The following is a 21,859-nucleotide window of genomic DNA, read 5'->3' as shown; positions in this document are numbered from 1 at the left end:
CCAAATACTGGCAGTATCTGGTGGGCGCCAAGTTTGTCGTTCGCACCGATCATAATAGTTTGAGATATTTTCTAGAGCAACGGAATCTAAACAAAAGGCAACAAAAATGGATTAGTAAGATTCAAGCTTTTGATTTCAACATTAAATATGTGAACAGGAAGAGCCATGTGGTTGCAGATGCCCTGTCAAGAAAACTTGCCATCTATTTACTATCTCAGATCTCAACTGACTCAGAAGCACACCTATTGGTGCAATATTCCAAAAACACATTTGCATGTAAGCTAATGGACGGCGACACTCGGGATGATCGATACAAGGCAATGGATGACATCATTTACTATAAGGATCTGAAATACTTAGTACCTGAATCCAAACTGAAGCAGAAAATCCTGAGGGAAATACCTAACTCGCCCTTGGCCAGAGACCCAAGATTTCTCAAAACCTATAGATAGCTCAGGGAGAGGTTTTCATGGAAGGGACTTAAAGGAGATTTATTGCAGTATGTACGAGAGTGTGCAGCCTATTAACAAAAAAAATCCAAACACTTTCCCTGTCAGGTTACTGCAGCCCTTGCCTATACTAGAATGGAAGTGGGAAAGTATTTCTATGCACTTCATCACCGAACTTCCTAAGGTAAACGAGAAGGATTGTATCTTTGTGGTGGTGGACAGGATGATGAAGTATACACACTTCTTCACCATCCCCTTAGACTTTCAGACCACGCAAGTAGCAAACTTATTTTTCAAAGAAGTTTTTCATCTACACGGGTTACCCCAAAACATTGTTAGTAACAAGGATGGTCAGTTTATCAATATGTTCTGGATAGAATTGTTTCGTGTAATGTCCCCTTTCTAGCATTCATAGCATGATGTTGTCGTTAGCCTATATCCCCACAGTCCCGTAGGCTAACTAGGACATTAAAGGGGCTTAGAGGCCATTTGGCCTAGACAGTTTCAGTTGCAGGTCTTTCTGAGGGGTTCTGAGGCAACTTTGGGCATACTTACTATTTATAGTAAGTCATCTTGGACATGGCCGGACATTTAGTCACAGTGGTATGTCAATGGTAATTGTTTAAAATCGACAGGAAGACTTATTTATCATTGATAAGATTTGTTATGCATTGATAAAGCCATTTTATAAAGTTAAATTTAAATATTTAACTTTATTAATGCATAGACTATAGTTTGTGGGAAATATTTAAATTAAAAGAGTTCCCTTTATTTTTATAACACATTGGAGACATAAGGTACATAAAGGGAGTTATGTTTTATCCCACATTGAGAAAACGAAGGATTGAGCTCTTGTGAGAACACTATAAAAGAAATGGAAGAGTTTTTTTTTGTATGCTTGGATGAAGATTAATGTTATGTTGCTGGATATCTGATTATCGGGCTTGGAGGACGGAATCCCTCTTTGCTAGCATTCTCTTCGCTGTTGGAAGACACAGTCAGGAAATACACTGGGTTTCATTTGGGGTGTTTGCATAAAGAAATTTACAAGGGTTTGAGATGCAGATCTGAAGTTAGTTATTGCTATAGTGCCGCATGAGCAGTATTTTGCTACAGTCGGCATGAACAGTATTTTGCTACAGTACGGCGTGAACAGTGTTGGTATCAAGTTTACTTGTTTTTCCGGCTGATTAGAAGTTTGGAGGGCTGGCCGACTACATCTGCAAAATACTACGGCAACTAATTCCAAGTTTCTTCTGTCAAATTTCGATATTTTGCATAATAATTGTTGAATACAAGTTTGAATAGTTGTTGCAGCCTTTAAGGCAGCTGTAAGTGCACATCTAAATTTAAAAATCACCCTTTATTAGCAGATTGAAAGAGTTTCCAGATTTTTCATATACTATTGAATGTGTGCCAAGTGTTTGTGAAAATGTTATGATGTGTATTATGCATTTTAATGTCACTTCATAGTTGTTCGTAAATCTACTCATTGGAAAGCAATTTATTGAGGAAATCAGCTTTATGAGTTTGCATACAAAGTGTTTGACAATATTCCTTAAGTTAATTTTCTGCAAGTCAAAGTTCAAATCAGGGGAGGATATTACATTTCAGTTGGCAGGAACAAAATTGTCGCCAAGTACTAGCTACCACCCTCAAACAAACGAACAAACAGAGATTGTAAACAAATGGCTAGAAGGCTACCTTCGGAACTACATTTCAACACAACGATAAGCATGGGCGAAATGGATGCATCTAGAGGAACATTGTTACAATACCACTTATCACGTCCATTGGGATGGCACCCTTCAAAGCACTATTCGGGTATGAGCCCCTTTCATTTATCGACATAGTGTTGGGTGAGCGCTGAGCACCAAGGGTGAGGGACTGGATTCAAGAGGGACAAGACATCTTGAGATTCTTGAAGGAGAACTTACAAAGGGCACAAAATCAACAAAAGACGTATGCCGACAGACACCGGATCGAGAGAAGTTTTGAAGTGGGAGATTTCATCTATCTCAAACTCTAATCATACAGGAAATTGTCCTTGAAGGCAAAAGGAAAAGAAAAATTGAAGCCACATTTTTATGGTCCTTATCGTGTAGCTCGCCACATCAGTAAAGTTGCCTACGAACTGGAACTTCCAGAAGGGAGCTGCATCAATAACGTTTTCCATGTCTCCTACCTGAAGAAAGCCATGGGACAGAACATCGTAGTAACTATAGATCTTCCACCGCTCAATGAAGAAGGAAAGCTCGTATTGGAACCGGCCGAGATCATTGATGTTCATGAGAAGACTCTCCGAAACAAAACCATGAAGGAAGAATTGGTACGCTAGAAACAATTGTCGTTGGACGACGCGACTTGGGAAGGTGAATGCATTCTGCAACATCAAACATTGCATTTGCTTGAGGACAAGCAAATTTTGGGATAGAAGGACTGTAATGTTCTCTCCATAAAATAATTAATTAATCAAACCTTTGTTCTTGGGCCCATTGATTTAGTTTATCTCGGACCCATTTTTATTTTATTGTTTCCATAGGTTTGGTCGTTGGCTATATTTGTAAACCCTCGGGAAGTTCCTCCTAAGGGTATTTAAGCACAACATGTAGGAAGTAGATGGTATGCATTTTGGATTATTTCTTTCTAGTGCGAAATCCTGTCGGAGTTCTGGATTGTTTGCCATTTCGGAAGTGGAAGATCTTCCCTATTTGACTCTTGCAATTTTGGTGGGATTCAAACCTCACCCTATTCCGTCACTATATTTCTTGGCTCGGATCTGGCAAATCAAAGCATCATTATTGTTTACAAGTTACACAACTTCTGGAATATATTCGTGTTCGGACTACATTAGTATTTATATTATGGTTAGTGTATTGGCAAGTGTGTATTTGACTATCTCCAACATATTCTTTCCACTCCAATCCATCACCAAACCCACATCCCACAACCACCGTACGACCTCCATCCCTTCCTGTGCAGTCCTTCATCATCACCATACAACCTAACCAATACTGTACGAACTTCCACTCTGACCGTACGGCCTCCAAAGTCATAACCATACAACCACCCTACAAGTATTGTATGGCCTTTTCTCTCCCAACTGTCGTTCAACCATTAGTCACCCCATCGTACGGCCTCTAACTAGTCGTACGGCCAACTTGCTCACCTGCTCCAATCGTACAGTCATCTGAATAGAAATGTACGGCCAATTTGAGCTCTTAGTCTACGCGTTTAGCAAGCAACATTGGGGTCGGGAACATTACACTATATATATATATATATATATATATATATATATATATATATATATTCAAATCTGCACTTGGAACACACATACCAAAAAAGGCAGTGCTATTACATTTGAAGCGAATTGGAAATTAATATTGTGGATGTCGTGGAAGAGATTCTATGATGTAGCACTTTTGTTTATTCACCCTCTGGGAGTAGCCATGGTGAACGTCACCACATTTTTGTGATGAGCACTTGTATTTCCATTCATGGAAGTAACCATGATGGATCCACCCTTCAAAGTAGCCATGGCGGTTATGTTCACTTGCATTTTCATGTGCTAAGCCATTATGGTTGTCACTATGTAACTCAGATATTGAAGGAATCTTCCCTAGCTATGAGGGAGTGTTGGTGGTAGCTAGGTTAGATCCCTACTAGGGTTGACCTAGTACATTGAATGGCTAATTAGCCTCTCAAGCCAGCCAAGATGGTTGTCACTATGTAACTCGGATATTGAAGGAATCCTCGCTAGCTAAGAGGAAGTGTTAATGTGTAGCTAGGTTGGATCCCTTCTAGGGCCGACCTAAAACATCGAATGGCTAATTGGCTTGTCGGCCTTAGCTATATTGCTAATGAACTTTGTCATTTCAATCCTTCATTGGGCCTGCTCCTATTTGGGTAATTCATGTAACTCACAATTATGAAATTGGGCAAGACCCAAATAGATGTACCTTGTAATTAATAGGTATGATCCCATTGTTGGCACCAAACTACAAGGCTGTTTGGAGGTCTATTTTGAGGCGTTGATTCATATATATGCAAGCCTATTCTTGCATCAATAGAAAATGAATTCTTTATGTACATAATATGTAGTGTGTTCGTGGGTGATGATAAGGGGTTATCATCTATAGTTGGGAAGGCAACAGGTTTGATAGTTTGCTTGTGATTAACGAGCACTACCATGAAATCAACAAATACAACTAAAACTTGAGGTATTCTACATTCCTCTTCTATTCCAAGTCAAGAGGGGAAGGTGTTCCAGTATTTCGAAATTGTAAAATAGTTTACCCAAGTTTAAAGGGAATAATAGCATCATAATTGGTGTGGATTGACTCCCAAATATGGATATTTGTATGCGTTGTCACAACCATATGTAGCAAGTTTTACGAAAACGACCTTTATGCATACCAATATGTACAAGTAAAATCTTGGACTGCTTTATTGTCATATTTGGACACTTTGCCTACTCATAGCAATCAAATGGACAAAATGAGGTAACTGATAAGTACTTGGATAGTTATTTCACGATGTGCTTTAAACAAACAAAAAAGATGTGCAATGGCTGCCACTAGCAAAATACCAACATAAACACTTTTTTCCACACTTATCCAGAATGTCTCCAGTATTGGACCACCTATCCATTGTGTGCACACCAAAGCATTCAAGTTCTTGAAGAAAAAATTCATCACCAACAAGAGGTACTCTCTAGTCTTAGGGACAACTTGGCAATTGCACAGAACCAAATGAAGCACAAAGCTGATAAGTTATCAACACTAGAGTAAAAGAAATCAAGATAAGAAATTGCAACTTTAACAATTATAAATACATTAGCAGGAGTCACTAAAATATGAGAAAACTAATAAGGTTATGGCCTTTACAAGGTTTTACAGAGGGTTGCCATTGTAACATAAAAATGAAATTCATTTTTAACAAAAACGCATCTAGTCTTTTGTGCTCCTTGGTTAAAAAAGGAAATAGCAGATAGAGTACCAACTTACACAAAATTATTGCAGATAGTTGAATAAGGCAACAATGATTTTGAAACCCAAAGGAATCCTTTAAACACATACTAAGAGGATGAGACAAAAAGGTTCAATTATAAATACATTAGCAGGAGTCACTAAAATATGAGAAAACTAATAAGGTTATGGCCTTTACAAGGTTTTACAGAGGGTTGCCATTGTAACATAAAAATGAAATTCATTTTTAACAAAAACGCATCTAGTCTTTTGTGCTCCTTGGTTAAAAAAGGAAATAGCAGATAGAGTACCAACTTACACAAAATTATTGCAGATAGTTGAATAAGGCAACAATGATTTTGAAACCCAAAGGAATCCTTTAAACACATACTAAGAGGATGAGACAAAAAGGAAATTAAGAAATATTTGATGACCTGAAAGAATTCCCTTTTTGAATAAGTTACTGGGAAAATATAGATTTTGAACATTAGCTTCCACTAATGAGCTCCAATGAGACCAACACTTCTTTGAAGGAGAGATATGCTACACCTTTAACCCACTGGTTGTATTGAATTGTGTACCAAATTTGATGCTTACGTAATCCTTAATTGCACTATATTATCCTTTATGTAGTACTATAAAGTGTTAGGCTAACCCCAATGGATTCCATAGCAAAAGAATGGTTTACAACTTTATATAAGACATACTAGTTAGCTTATTATTATCATGCTGATATTTTTAATCCAATTAAAAACAACATTTGGAGGATGGCCTCTTTGAAGTCACTCATTATTGTAAAGTATCATCAAGCACATGCAGCTAATTTCCTATTGTATTCTTTTCTCTTGTGCAACTAATTTCATTAAATCATGGAGCATTACCATGAAAGCAATTCTGTGCTTTGTCTATCATTGATCTGAAAGGGAGTGATGCTTTAAATGTAATTTTGCACCAAACGTGTGTGTCAAAGCTAAGCAAAACTAAACCACAAAAAGGTTTTCTTCTTTCCAACAGCCAGAGAATATGCTTCAAGTCTCTTTCTACATATTGCTCACCTTACTTAAATCCAAGACAACATTAACCATTCAATAAGATCTGAATTCAATTGTTCACAAGTTCCTATCCAAAACAAGATCTCAAAAGTTCCCATCAAATCTCTTAACTAAAGATACCCACAAATCAATGGTTCATAGTACTTTGAAGTTTCATGATAAAATGACTCCACTGAAAGAATATCGACATTAAAGCATGGCAATGGACATACAATTTCTTAACTAAAGGACGCGACTATAAAGTGTTCAACCAAAAGACTTGCTAATAAAATATGGAACAAGTTGATTATTTTTTATGCAAATGCTCCCCCCCATGCCGCACGCCCTCCCCCCGCCCCCCCCCCCCAACACCAAACCGTCTATATTTAAGGATCCCGAATGCATCAATTGCGCTTAACATGCTTCACAATCAAAGAACCTAGACACTTACTTCAGTCCTTCAAATTCAAGAAGGAGTTGATTGAAGAAGAATCCAACTACCCTTGGACCTTTAAAAAGGAAGAACAGTATATAAACCCATCAAAGCCACTGCATGAATGGCCCTTGCTTGAAATATGGAAGATCCCTTGTATTTCCAAGGATGTTCCTTTGTCAACATTACAATTTGAAATAATTCTTTGGGTATCAAATAAAAAGGTTTGCCAAACTTTAAAAATCTTCAAATGTCAGAACAGCAGTACAATAGAGCATCCAACAATGCAAATTCACTTTGCAAATAATGACATCAAAACCTATTATCAGCTTCCGAGCCCCAAATGGCCATTGATCAAAAATGGTAAAACGATTCTCAACCATTATTGGCGTAAATGAACCCCCTTCCCCCCCCAGCCCTCCACAATCATTGAAGAAGAATTGATCACCATGTATCTATGCATTTCTCAACCAAGAGACCCAAAAGCTTTATTTGTCATTCAAATATAAAAGACCATTGGTCCAAGATGAGTCCAACAGCTACCAGCCCTCTCCAAAGTGAGTAGAATTTGTAACTCTTTTAAGCTTACCCTTGGAAAGCTTTGCTTCAGGCGTGCAGGATCATTTCAATTTCATGGGATGCTCCTCAACCAGTATTCTCGTATAAAGGTTAACTAATTAGAGAATGCATCTGACTAAAGGTTAAGCTTCACCACATGTTTTTTAAATCCCCAGATTCTAAAGAAGTATCCAAGAAGATTTGATTTTAAAAAGAAAACCTATTGATGTATTTAGAATTTTTAATGACATAAATTTTGAGATTCTAAGAAATGTGTGAAATCAAGTTACATATTTTTATATGGTTGAAAGCAAATTAAAATCACATGAAATAAGATGAGCTGAATTCCCAAAATAAGTTTTTTATGTTATCGTTCCTTTGCTTATGCAAGAAACCTGATTCTTACTACATAAAGATGAAAAAAAAGTACCTTGCAAGAGCTTCAATATGGCAGCTGTTATGAATATACTCAAAACTTGCTTAAAGACAGAAGAATAGAATATTTCAGTTGGAGAGCCAGATCCATGCCAGGCAATAATTATCATCGCCTGCAATAAAAGAAAAGATAGCATTTTACCATGTAATAATACTTTAACAGATTTACATATTTCACAAAGATCCAAAATTTCAAAATGCCAGTCAATTATTGTAAAAGCCTGTATAGAAAGAATGATAACAATAGATTCAGAACTCATCAAATCCATAAACGTGTTCATTATCGTTGACAGAAAGTATAGAATTCTAATAACAGAGCACCATGGATACAATAAATTTCAACAAGCTATAACGGAGAATAAAGATCTCACCTGAAGAGATAATATGAAAAATGTCCACATCCTATCAAAGCTTCTAAAAAGATGCCAGAATGACCTAATTTCAACGAAGTTTGTTTTGGCAGTCCATTTGGGTCCTTGGTTCCGCATAGTACTCTGCAAAATTTAAAGCAAATCACCATAACTGTCAAGGTCAAAGTAATGGAAAGTATAAGTGATGTTATAAAACAATAAAAATAATTAGACTCGCATCTTTATGTGATATTGCTGTCAGGATTAACTGTGTAATATTTTAGTCATACACATTGGCCCATGCGTCATCTCTGTGAGCATCACATAGATGCAATTTGTGTTAAGTGTTCCAGTAATTTTCATGCGATGTGGGATCTTGTGAATCACTACTCATGAAACATGGGTCAATGACTTTGAATCAAAGACTACAGAGTTGAATCTCAATAGCAAAATCTAAATTTGACTTGCTCTGGAAAATATCTCCTACTTATCTCATCTTTTTGACAATGCATGCAGACACATGTACTTCTATTAATAACATAATTACAGTGTGTGTCATTTGCATTATATAACCCAGTCACAGTATATGGAAAGTATAGAAATATTCTTAAACTACAGTGATAAAGAAAAAAAAAAAAAGGTAGCAGGCGATTGCAGTGTCCAAAACTGTTCAATCTCGCATTCCAACAAGTTAATAACAAACAAACCAACCTGTAATCTAAATTGCCCAAACGCACACAAACATATAGACTTAAATTCATGGCATTATTACAGGATGTGCCATTTACATTATATAACCCAGTCACAATATATGGAAAGCACACTCCCAGAAAAGAACAGAAATGTTCTTAAACTACAATGATAAAGCAAATAATAAGGTAATAGGGGATTCGTTATTCAAAAAATCTTAATCTTGAATTCCGACAAGTTAACAATATACAAACCAATCTGTAATCAAAATTGCCCGTACTTTGTTTATGGGTGACCTTTTCTGACACTGACCAGAATTCTGCTGACAAGTGTGCTCAATAACTTTCTGCCAGTCATACAGAAGAAGCTAGTTTGTAGTATGTATCCATCTCACGTTGCATACAGCATTACATATTTCATAAAATTACAATACAATCTCTAATACTCCATACAACTATTGAGATGTACATAACTAACTTTTCGAATTCAGTCTGCATATGGCCACAATGTGTAAGTGGAACCTGCTCAACAGCGGGTCGTGTTGGAATCAATCTGCAATAGTGTTTCCAGAGGCATTACCTACCAGTGGTAGCTAAAACAGCTTTCTTTATTTCCCTCATAGATTTTGTTTTCTTGTAAATAGTCTCACTTCTCTCACTTCATTTTGAAACTATATTGACAGTTTTTTGCCTGTCTGAACTAGCATAAGAGTGTTTCAAAGCGAGAAGCAGCTTCAATAAGAGATGATTGCATACACCCATCTAGACTTGTCTAAGCAATTATGTTAAAGCACTTATCAGATTAAAAAAATTGACCAAGGTTACTTTGTTTCTTTAACCCATGTAGGTCATTTTCATATTTGTAAAATATAACTTAAATCCATTATAAAAACATGACTTACAAAAAAAAACATATTAAAAACATGCATTGCCCTATTTTAAGCTGCAGATTTCTGCCAATGATTTCTATCAAATATTTATCTTAGTCTCTACAAATTGTATTCACTAATTTCAACCCATTGACAGTACAGGCCATTAATAGCCCCTTCACCATGTCACTCCTATGATATAAGACGAACAACAAAGATTGCCAAAAGACTGAGCAATCAAATCTTTTCACTAATTACTAACATTTTTCAACCCTTGAAATGGTCTATGAGAGTAACATTGGAATCGAAATTAGCAGATGTTTGAGCTTTAACCCTCACTAGGGGCTTTAGATATCCTATCCTTTGCAAAAAGAGAATATTATAAAAAAATTATTTCTTCTGAACACTCAATTCATTTGGCTTGTTCTGTGCACAGATTTTCAGGCATCACCAAAAAGTAGTGAAACAGTCCATATAATCTCTCCTTGGCCTTGTTGCTATTGTTTTTGCCAAAATGGCTCTGTTTTTATTAATTGGTCAACCAAGTTGTTTTGGCCAACAAATTGGAATTTAATTGACATAAATTCCAAATTTGATCACAATTTTGTCCATAAAACCAGAATTATAGTCAATCCCCCCTAATTTTAGACAGTTACTTGGCAATGTTTTAAAGAAATTTAGCAAACACTATCAGTAACCCAAGATTTCTCCTATTAATTCTAAAAACAGTCATATGTAGGTTTTCTGAGTGATTCCTCAAAAATATTGTAAATGGCACTTGATACCTATTAAAAATTTCAAGAATCAAAGTAATCATTAAATTACATAGTCAGAATTTTTTAATATCTAAAACAGGTTGTGTGTATTTTTCCCTCTATGGTCATCCTGTACACATCTTAAGAATCTTGCACTGTGGAGGGTTGATAACCAATGTATAATATTTCAGTGTTGAAAATTGCCAGCATTGGCATGTCATGATGGTTAAGTTTGTGGTGTTCTTGTTCTCACCATCAATGTTTGAATCCCATTGGATGCTATTGCTCAATGTTTAAATGGGAATGAGGCCCCCTGTTTGTGGCTGTAGCATGCATTGCCAGAAAGAAATCCAGCTTCTAATGGATGCCAGTAAAGACTTGGAAGAACAGAACCTATCGGGTATGAGAAATACAAGATAAACTAAGTGAGTTGGATAGATGGGCCCAATGGTAGATTGGTTCAATGAGTTTCCTTGTACTGTAAGAGTTGAAAACCTGCATTTGGGGAGCTCTTGGTGGAGATAGTTTGGATGGTGAGATTCTTGCTTGGACAGCTGATCACCGACTCACCAGTTCGTAGCTCCGGGAATGTATAAGATTTCAGTATTGACAATTAACAATATTGGCATGATGTGATGGTTAAGTTGTGGTGGTGTTGTTCTTGCCATCAATGTTTGAACCTTGTTGGGGTGCTATTGTTGAATGTTTAAATGGGAATGTAGTCTCCCAGTTGTGGAAAGACCCAGTATCTCAATTCAATGTTAAAAATTGTCGGCATTGGCATGTTGTACTGAAAATATTTTCAGATTCCTCCTCAATCATCCATAGAATAATGTCATATATATCCTATTTAGTAAATTTACTACCCAGAGAAATAATGAAAATCAAAGAGATGTGTAAACAAAATGAGGAGTTGTTATCCTCAAGACCGCTCAAGTTGGTTGATATCCTTCATTAATTCCTTTTATTTGGGAGCCAATTATTAAACAATGGTTACAAATCCACTAACAGGGACTTCATCTGAATGTGGTATTTACAGATTTCAAGATCAACAACTTATTCCTTTATTACAAGGTTTTATTTATTCTTCCAACCTTGCAAAATGTCAAGTAAATTTTAATTTACGCAGATTCAGTGTTCAGTATTATATAGGAAAGAGCATGCTCATACAAATACACAATCACTGAACTAACATTCTTGAGACAATAAAAGCACAAGCACCAAACTCATTCTTGATTGAAGTAGACTGACAAATAACTGACATTTTGACTACTCTCCCTTGAATATAAGAAAGGAAGTAGTCAGTTCTGCAACGATGGTATCAATAATGAAAGGAGGTTATGCTGCAGAGAATTCTTTGTCAAACCCATCTGAGTTGGAACCATGTTCCTCCTTTTCAAAAAGAATTCATCTTCCAAATATGATATACTAGATCACTAAATTAATGTCTGGTTTCCGACTTAAAAAAATATTTCCTAATTTCTGAACATTCTAGACAATGCTTCCAACTTGAAGAATCAACAATCCAAAACGAAGCATTTAAGATCATTTGTCACCTTCATGATAGGATGCCTTTCATCTTCCTTGGGGACATAAAAAAAATCAGCGTCTGCTCGCATTGGCCAGCGTAGGGTGAAACAATTTTCTGACCTGTCCGAAAAAAGTCAAGTGCCAGCATTATGTACCACTTTTTTCAAAACCTAGACATACTAATTATTTCTGTAAGACATCATACCAGAAAAACTCATTCAAATCATCATAGTTCCTCCATTGTGAGTGTTTCACTGTGCCACCTTTGTTTCTCTTGGCCTCCTATATAAATGAAATATGTAACACCATAAGTCAAGACAAGTTTTGTCAATACATCAGCATCATAAAGAATATAAAGTGGGAGGACAAGTACAAGATGAAATGAATAACCTTTGCAATGACATCATAAATCGGTGTCACAACTTTTCTTAGGAAGGATTCTTCATCACCTCCATATGCTGGCTTTATATTTTCTCCAGTTACAGAACTGACATTACCAGCCAACATTCCATAGAGTTCATATGCCATCTGCAAAAATATAACTCAAGAAAACAGTCAATTGCCATTTTGTAACATGGTCATAAATTCGTCACATCAAGAGAACTCTGCAGAAACTGTCTGAAGACAATATTTCTACAAAATGCTGGAAATAAATAAGTGTAGTAGGAATGTGTTATCACGTTCCAACTAATGTAAAACTAGAAAATATTGTGTTGAGTCATTTACCATTGAAAGATAGTACTGTCCAATTTTCTGCATGCAGGTGAAAATAAATTATTTGTTTATTTATTTGTTTATTATGTTGTTGAAAGTTATTTATGACAACTCATATTTTAATTGATCATTATTTTATTGAAGTGACTTTTGGAGTTACAAATACGATATTAATAAAGTCCCTTAATTATTTAAGAATTTTTATTGAAGTTGTCCCGAGATGGTTGCCAAAAACCACCTTATAAAAATGTGACAGGATGATTATTCATTCAGGAAAATATTTTATCATGAGATTTGGACAACTTAATTGCATGTTCAGACTTCAAGGATGGAAACCCTTCCAATTTTAAGAAGTGGATGAAAACCCATTCCCAGTTCGAGATGCCAGGTATTTCACAGAGTGCTTAAAGAACAATTGAAATTTCTGAGTCTCCATGGGAGACATGTTATGTATAACGATTGAACTTAGTTCCAAAAATTAATTTATAAAATTGCTGGAGAAATCAATTTGGCACGGAGCAAATAAAATATTAGCACTTTCCACAATGGTATTATTTTCCAAAAAAAAGTATTATGACAAGAAGAAACATGATTTATTTGCAAGTGTGGTTGTTTGTGGTTGGCATGAATTAATGTCTTTTGTTTACTGCTCGAAACTTTTAATATATATTTATTGGTGGCTGGTGAATAAATGAACCACATAGAAGTATCCTGGTGCCTTGGTTGCCAAATGCAAGGAAATATTATATTATAATTGCTTAAGTTTTTTGACTTTGAAGACTTTTGCCGGTTTTGAGTTTTATGAGGGAAATGTAAGGAAATATTAAATCTTTTGAATTGAGTCTAACATAAAGAAAAAATAAGGTTGTGGCTTCATATTGTGGTGTTTAATATTTATTTGGTACAGGGTAATTTATGTTAATAATCGATCAAAGGCAGAAACAATGTCTAGGCACATATGAAGACACAAAGTAACGATGTGGTGACATTTCCAGCTGTTTATGACTACGATAAAGGGTGTGGATAGACAACAGAGAGCGTTCATATTTTCCTACATTCATGACCCTCCTTTCTTTCCAGCGTGAACCTTGTTTGCTATTTCCTTGCTGATGGAAATCTTGTATATGGGTTGACATGAAGGGAAGAAAGACAGGGATCGTGGACATGACCTTGGTCAATACATCTTATATTTCCAAATTGAACTCGGTCATAAGCATTGAGTGATTGGTGAGTCGACTATCTTGCCTGTGCTATCATAGCAATTTCAATGAGAAACTGTTGAACTTTATTCACTAAGTAATTGATTTATTACACCTGATATTAGAATTTGAATGTAATATCTAAATGGAGATTAGTTATAAGTTTGATGTAATGCTCTTTACAGATGCTGTGTAATGATTTCTACATTTTTGCAAATTACAGTTGTCACAATTTATGATTTAATCAAGTAATCACCACCAAAACAATACTCAGGAATTTCAAATTTACAATTAGTGCAACGTGTTTGACAAAATGTCAATATACTAAAACAAAACAAAAATTGTGCTACCAAAACAATACTCAGGAATTTCAAATTTACAATTAGTGCAACGTGTTTGACAAAATGTCAATATACTAAAACAAAAAAAAATTGTGATAACTCCAATTTTCAATTATAAAATAATTATTAAGAGAAATAATAAGTATGACAATTTTATAGTGGAATGATGAGGTAAAATCATAATGCCCTGCATTTCGAGATAAAACTAATAATCATTAAATAAAAATATTATAATAAGAAAATAGATTTAAATAAACAAATATTATAACATAATCATAACACATGAAGGAATACTATTTATAGATAATTAAATAAATTATGAAGTAATATTTTAATACAAATATAATTATATAAAATTTAATCAATCCATATTACTTTGCTAATCAAATAGTGAGCAACTAAAATAATATTATCATCTATTAATGCTAATGTTAGTATTATTATTTGTTCCCATCAATAAATAGACTACAAAGAGGTCTGATGTATCGAAGGGTTGTGTCTCTCAACAAAATGTAACCTCCCAATGGCACAACATAAAGTAAGAATCAATCTCATTCTATTCAGCATGGAAAAAAAACAGGTATTCATCTTTCGCTGCCTTGATTTGCAGTAACAAACAGACAGAAGGAAGTGAAATCCAATCAACAAGCCACAGGAGACACAGATGATCGAACCGAGAGCAAAGATGTCATAGTAAGCAAGGAGGTAAAAGAAACTCAACCACGCAGACACCAACAAGTCAACATTAAATCATGTTTATATCAGAAAGAAACTATTATCTACAAATTAAAGGGACGCAGAGTAACATGAAGTGTTCTACAGAATTAATCGGTGACAAGGGATTGAAAGGTACTTGTGTCCAAACAAAGGACTCAAATAGAGAGATGGATAGAAATAGCACTCACGTCTTGGACAAAAGTGGGGAATGAACAGGAGAAAATATAATATGAACTATCATTGTTTCCCTCTCTACATGAAATGAGCATAGAGAAGTCCAACCAATAATCAACAACATTTCATTTGCCTGTGCTATGTAATCTAAGTGGAAAGAAATGAACCCCCAGCATATGTACAGTGAGCAGGACCAAATCATTATGCACGTATAAGATAAATATCAATGGTATCAATGAAAATAACTATTGGCGAAACAGAGTCAACCATCAATGGAGGAAAACACACCAAGGATATGGTTTAATCAACCTGTTAATGTCTTCTATTTTTGAGGATATAAATTAAACTATGAAATATTATAACACCTGCAATTATAATACCAGGGAGGGAATTTTAGTGATGCAACATACCAAACTTCCAACTAGAAAATAAAGAGTAAAGTCAATACCAATAAAGAGAGGGTTGCTACCTAGCAGACAACAATGAATAGCTAGAAGATATATCACCGGTCAGCCGCAACACATTTCTTATACATAAGTTATCAAAATCATACTAGTGATCGATTACACGCTAAACCATATATATTCCTGAACTTAGTCGGGATATGTGAAATCTAAGAAATAAAAACTAATATATTCATTCCAACTTGTAAGGAAAGGATATGAATCTTTGTCGGGTCTGCACATTAAGGAGTATTAGTGTAAATATTGAAGAGATGTTATCACACATAAGTTAACAATGGAAAGTAAACACCTCATCACAGAATAAAAATCAGTCACGAAACACTAGATAAGATTTTCATTTCCATTTTATCCTATGTGTCGAGTTATGTATAAAAGAAATATAAACATAAAGAGCACAGAATAGAAACTAAAATAAATAAGAAAGATCCCAATCACCAAAGACAAGTCCTTAGTAGTTGGAACGAACACTAGAAACTATTGTAGAAGAGTTATTTTGTATAAGAGGAAGTAGAGAATAAAGTAATAAATATTGAGAAGAACTTACAGTTTCAGATTTACCAGATGCATGCACCCTTTGATGATTACTTCAGAATGAATAGAAATTATATAGAGAGACTACTAATCATGAATTAATAGTCATACATAAGAGAAGAGTTTCATAACTCCCATAGAGACCAAGTAGATCTTGGCAAAGGGCATTCAACAAGAATGCTGAGTTCCTCGTAAGAGAACTTAGCGACTAGAGGGCATTCTTAATTGAATGTCGGATTCTAAAATAGAATTCAGAGAGAGGTTTCTAGAGAATCTCTTAGAGGCAATATATATATTGTAGTGGTCAAACATATGTATATGTCAAAGATAAGAGATTTGGTTGGAGGTGGGATCTCTACCAAGTAATGTTATAAAGTGATTAATCAGAGATCCCAAGAGGCCTTAGGAAGATGTTATTTCTATGATGATTGCCTGATCAAGAAGCAACTCTCACCAGAGGGTTGAGTGATTTGAGAAGAGTTTCTTCCGAGGGATTAGGATGTAAAGTTTTAATAGATCTTGTATTGGTGTAAATTTCAATTTCAAAAATATAGTTTTACAAGTCTTCAAGTATTGAAATGGTTCTTTGAATGCTTAATATGTAATATCCTAATATTACTAATTGAAGTTTCAATTATATAATATAAGATAATGCTTATAATAATAAATTTGAATGTCAATAATATACTATGAAAGTGCCGATGAGAAGACCGATGACTACCTTGGTGATAGGTCTCAACCTACTCTTGGCATATTTATATGAGTACGAGACCATGTCAAGAGACATGTCCCGTCGGTCCAAAGGACACCGATCATCCCGTCGGATTATAAGGGATTAACGTGTAAAACAAAACTGTCATTGTCGACAGTTATGATGAAATGAATAGTCAATAGTTACTAAGTGATAAAAGAAAGTTTATAAATGCAAAGTTAAATTCTTATCAATTGTAATATAATATTGTATATGATATCTATATAACAATTGAATAATTATGCTAATAACTATTGATTTAGAACAAGATGTTTTAAATTTAATTTTCTCAGAGCTAATATACTTAACACTCCCTCTTTAGCAAGAGGGAAAATTGTAGGTAACTTTAAAACAAAATAGTAATTGGTAAGGTGTAACCAAAAAACAAAACACAATAGATTTTCATGGTGTCTAGCAAAATCCGGCCCAAAGAACCATTAAGGTTATCAATGTGTCCGGCAAGATCCGGCCCGAAGAACAAGGATAACCCTAACTTCAAAAATTTATGTTTGAAGACAAATCAACTATAAATAAAGCCGTCACTTTTATAATAGGATTAGAACACAAGAAAGGTCGTCACCTTTCACAAGAAAAGTCGTCACTTTTCACAACACAAGCTTGCAAGCACAATTTTATATTCATGAATATATTAGTTAATAAATGCATTTACAACAATGTCATGCCAAGTTTACCTCTGAAGTACACAATTTTCAACTTCGCAAGAGGCTTGGTAAAAATATTAGCATTTTGCTCATTTGTACTGATATAACTTAATTTAGTAATGTCTCTGCCAACCATATCTCTTATATAGTGATAAGGAGTCTCGATATGCTTCGATCGATTGTGGAAAACTGGATTTGCAGAAAGTTTGATACAACTCTAATTATTGCAATGAATCACTATAGGATTTAAAGGTTTTCCAAATAACCCAAATAGGAGTTTCCTTAGCCAAACTGCTTCACGTGCTCCTATGGAGGCAGCTACATACTCAGCTTCAATAGAACTTCAGGCAACCACTGGTTGTATTCTACTGAACCAAGATATCGTTGCTGACCCAAGACTAAAACAATAACCAGTAGTGCTTTTACGATTTGAAGAGCAACCTGCCCAATCTGAATTAGTATATCCTTCAAGATTTATCTCAACATTTTTATACTTTAAACCAAAACCAATAGTTCCTTGTAAGTATCTCACGATGTATTTGGCAGTCGTTAAGTGAATCTTCTTTGGTTTGCACATGAAATGACTCGGGACATTGGTAACATAGCATATGTGGTGCAGGAGCACCAAGGCCAAGAATGAAGACATAAGAAGACACTAGAGGCAACAAGGTGTCAACATGACCATGTTGGGTCATTGAATGTAATAAGACCTTGTAAAGGTCCTTTTAGATATGTTTTGTAATCATTTTGTTAAAGTTCAAAATTGTAAACCATTAATGGCATGATGACAGGGCAAGGGGTACCTAGGGGTCGTTCAATGTAGTACAATGGCAAATGGAGTCCGAGAATGTACCAGGAAACATACATGAGGTCAAAGAGTCATAATGTGCATATAAAATGCAAATAAATACAATGCAATTGGAAAAATATGAATAGGCCACATATGGCACAATAAGGCAATTGAGAAGCTAAGTAGAATTCATTAGGAACATTGAGTCATTTGGGAGTCATTAAGTCCTATTAGGAGCATTGAGTCATTTGGGAATCATGTTAAAAGTCTTTAGTCTTTGAATGTCCAAGGTTATAGTAAAGTACTGTTATTAAAAAGATATTTAAAAAGTTATTATTCAAAACTGTCACCAAGACAGTTAAGAAGTTTTATCAGTTCTTTGGGAGGTTAGGCAGTTTGAAGATGGAAAAGGAGTTTATAAAAACAATGTAGTTTGTTTCCAAGACATGTTGGTCGAAGGTTTCAATGTAATGCTTTAAAGTATCAATAAAACAATCTCATATTTTACTGTCATGTTCAGACTGCTGCAGAAACAGTTACTGTTCCTTTTGTTTTGTTTTGGATTGGTGCAAAGTTTATTTTGTTTCAAAGCTTTCAACTTGAATCTATAAATGTACTAGACGGTTTTTCAAGATTCTTTTCATTGGAAAGAGTCATTTATTAAAGAGTTTTGTACAGCAATAAACTGACTGTCACTGTCATGGGACAGAGGATAACTGTTTGAAGCAAGTTTAAAGTATTTGACCCCTCCCACTGCTGTAATGGATATGTAACTCGTGGGAGAGGGTGTCATAAGGTAAAAAGTACTTATGAAATGAGATTGTGTGCAGGAATAGGTAAGAGATTGAAGGAGGAGGTCTCTAATTGAGACAAAGTGCTGTCTTGGGGATATTTGGTGATTGGACCAGTCATGGTCTGGAGGTTCCATCCACATGAGGGCTGCATTTTATTGCATGAAAGGTCATGATAGGACCATGAGAAGGTGTTAGATCCATTGGGAGGGTCTGGAAACATTTGGAGAGGTGAGTACGAGAAAACCCTAGGCTTAGGCACCTAGGAAGGAGGGTTTGATGATTGGGCAAGCAAAATTTGGTGGAATCTCCTGTGATTGTGAAAATCCTTTGTTTGGGATGATAATACAACTCTGTTTGGGGTTAGAAGGTTTGGGGAATGAGATCTATTAGTACTTGCTTTGTAATAGGAGGGCTAATTGTGGAGCAGCAGTAATAGTTTGGGTATTTGGTCCAAAGGAGTGGCACAAACCCTTGAAGTATGTTATGTAGTGTCCAAAAGGGTATCTAGATATGCTTTTAGATTTCTGTGTGTCTTGGGAAAAGTGGGAGAAAACCTTGAAAAACTGAACTGGCAGAGCTAATAGCGAAATAGGCCTAGTGAAGGGCTAGAATTTGGTTTTTGGTATCAGATGATAAGATGAGGGTTTGGCAACTTTGGGAACATGTTGTTTGAAGTTGCTTGATGTGTAGAGGTGGAGGAAACACCTAGTTAAGGTGAAGTCAAGATTGGAACCTATTGAGGCATTGAGAGTATTTTGATGGTTGTTGAACAAGATTGCTTGGGTGAATCCATTTGAGGGACATGGCGATGATTTCTAAGATGTAGAGCCTACAGTGGCACAAGAAGTTGTATGTGCACTCTGATAAGGTTTGGAGATGGCTTGGATCAAGGAGAGTGATCATAAGAAGATGCTAGTTTGGTGTTATGAGAACACAATGAAACTCCCTCTTGATATGAGTGATTGAAAGTCCACCTAGGTCTCTGTATCAATATGTTTGCTTTGGTATTTACAAGATACATAAGAGATCCAATAATCTGTCTGAAGAGAGTAGGATTGATGTTCTCAGAGTTTATGGCTTCTTCTTTTAGCTTGCGCAAGTTTGTTTCCATCGGAGTCGATAAGGGCTTACCATCCATCATTTTGAATCTAGTCAGAATATCTTAAGTATACTTTCCTTGATGTAAGAAGATGTAGTCCTTTTTCTGATCAACTTCTAGTCCCAAGTAGTGTAGTAACCCTAGATCTTTCATCTCAAATTCAGCTATGAGGTCTTGTTTGCATTTTTCAATTAATTTATCATCTCCTATAATTAATAGATCATCAACATATAGAACAAGTATTAACATCTCATCCTTTGAGATTATGAAGTATATGTTTGAGTCGGCTTCATTCTTTGAGTATCCAAGTTTGGATAGATAGTTGTCTATCCTTTCATACCAAGCTCGAGGAGCTTGTTTGAGACCATAGAGTGCTTTCTTGAGTTTACATACATACAACTTTTTATCTTTCATAGTGAACCCTTCAGGTTGCTCTATGTAGACTTCTTCACTAATGATCCCATTTAGGAATGCAATTTTTACATCCATTTGATGAATCTTCCATCCTTCGGATGCTGCAATTGTAATGATTGTTCTTATAGAAGTCTAACAGGCCACCGGAGCAAAAGTTTCTTTATAGTCAATGCTAGCTTTCTGAGAGAATCCTCGAGCAACAAATCTAGCTTTGTGTTTTTCAATGCTTCCATTTGTGGCGTATTTGATTTTATATAACCATTTTGAAGATACAACTGATTTGTCTTCAAGTCTAGGTACAATATCGCAAACATCGTTTTGAAGTATGGAACTATATTCTTCCACCATGGCATCTTTCCACTCTAGTGAATTTAGAGCTTCTTCAGTTGTTGATGGTTCAGTTTTATTTAGCTCAGTTATCAAAGTAGTGTAACATGATTGATTTCGAGTTCTCTTGCTTTCTTTTGAGATCTCATCCGGTTCTACATTGTTTTCTTCAAACATCTTCCTTGCCCATAATGGTCTTTTCTTCCCATTAGTAATTTTCTCATTAGCTATATCTGATTCTCTTCCTTCAAATGTGTTCTCCCTCTGAGTCTTAGTTTGTCTAGATCCTTCATCATCTGAGTTTGGTTCATCTTTTATGCCAGTTGGAAGTTTTAAAGCAGAGTGTTCTTCAAAAATTACATCTCTACTTAATTCAACTGATCTTTGTCCAGGAAAATAAATTCTATAACCCTTGGAATTTTCATTGTATTCTATAAATATACCTCTCTTTCCAGAAGGTTCAAGTTTAGTCCTTTTTTCTTTGGGTATGTGTATGTAGACTGGACATCAGACTATTCTAAGATGGCTTAAATCTGGTTTAGTCCCTGAGAAAACTTCTTCTGGTGTAGTATTTTTTAGAATTGAATGTGGACATCTATTTTGAATGTATACAACAATCTTAGAGGCTTCTGCCCAAAATGAAGCATGCATATTTTGATCATGTAACATAGCTTTTGTGGCTTTGACGATGGTTCTATTATTTCTTTTTGCGACTCTATTTTGTTCAGGATTACAAGGTATTGTATACTCCCTCTTAATCCCAACAGAGTTGCAAAAACTTTTGAAGACTTCAGATGTATATTCACCTCCATT

At 35.3% G+C, this 21,859-nt stretch overlaps 1 protein-coding gene across 1 annotated transcript in view; it reads right to left on the bottom strand.

Annotated features, from left to right (window-relative positions):
- Nucleotides 1–21,859, bottom strand: part of LOC149578584 (callose synthase 3-like) — a 134,426-nt gene that overhangs the window by 79,990 nt on the left and 32,577 nt on the right. The window contains exons 10-14 of the mRNA XM_089829999.1: nucleotides 12,460–12,597; nucleotides 12,275–12,351; nucleotides 12,096–12,189; nucleotides 8,248–8,370; nucleotides 7,872–7,989 (exon numbers count right to left, since the gene is read on the bottom strand). Of these exons, the coding sequence (XP_089686125.1) occupies nucleotides 7,872–7,989; nucleotides 8,248–8,370; nucleotides 12,096–12,189; nucleotides 12,275–12,351; nucleotides 12,460–12,597 (550 nt within the window). The remainder of the gene's footprint in view (nucleotides 1–7,871; nucleotides 7,990–8,247; nucleotides 8,371–12,095; nucleotides 12,190–12,274; nucleotides 12,352–12,459; nucleotides 12,598–21,859) is intronic.

This window comes from Cupressus sempervirens, chromosome 1 (genome assembly GCF_028749045.1).
Source record: "Cupressus sempervirens isolate cs-2001-9-10 chromosome 1, ASM2874904v1, whole genome shotgun sequence".
Lineage (NCBI taxonomy): Eukaryota > Viridiplantae > Streptophyta > Pinopsida > Cupressales > Cupressaceae > Cupressus > Cupressus sempervirens.
This window is presented reverse-complemented; position numbering and strand designations above follow the sequence as displayed.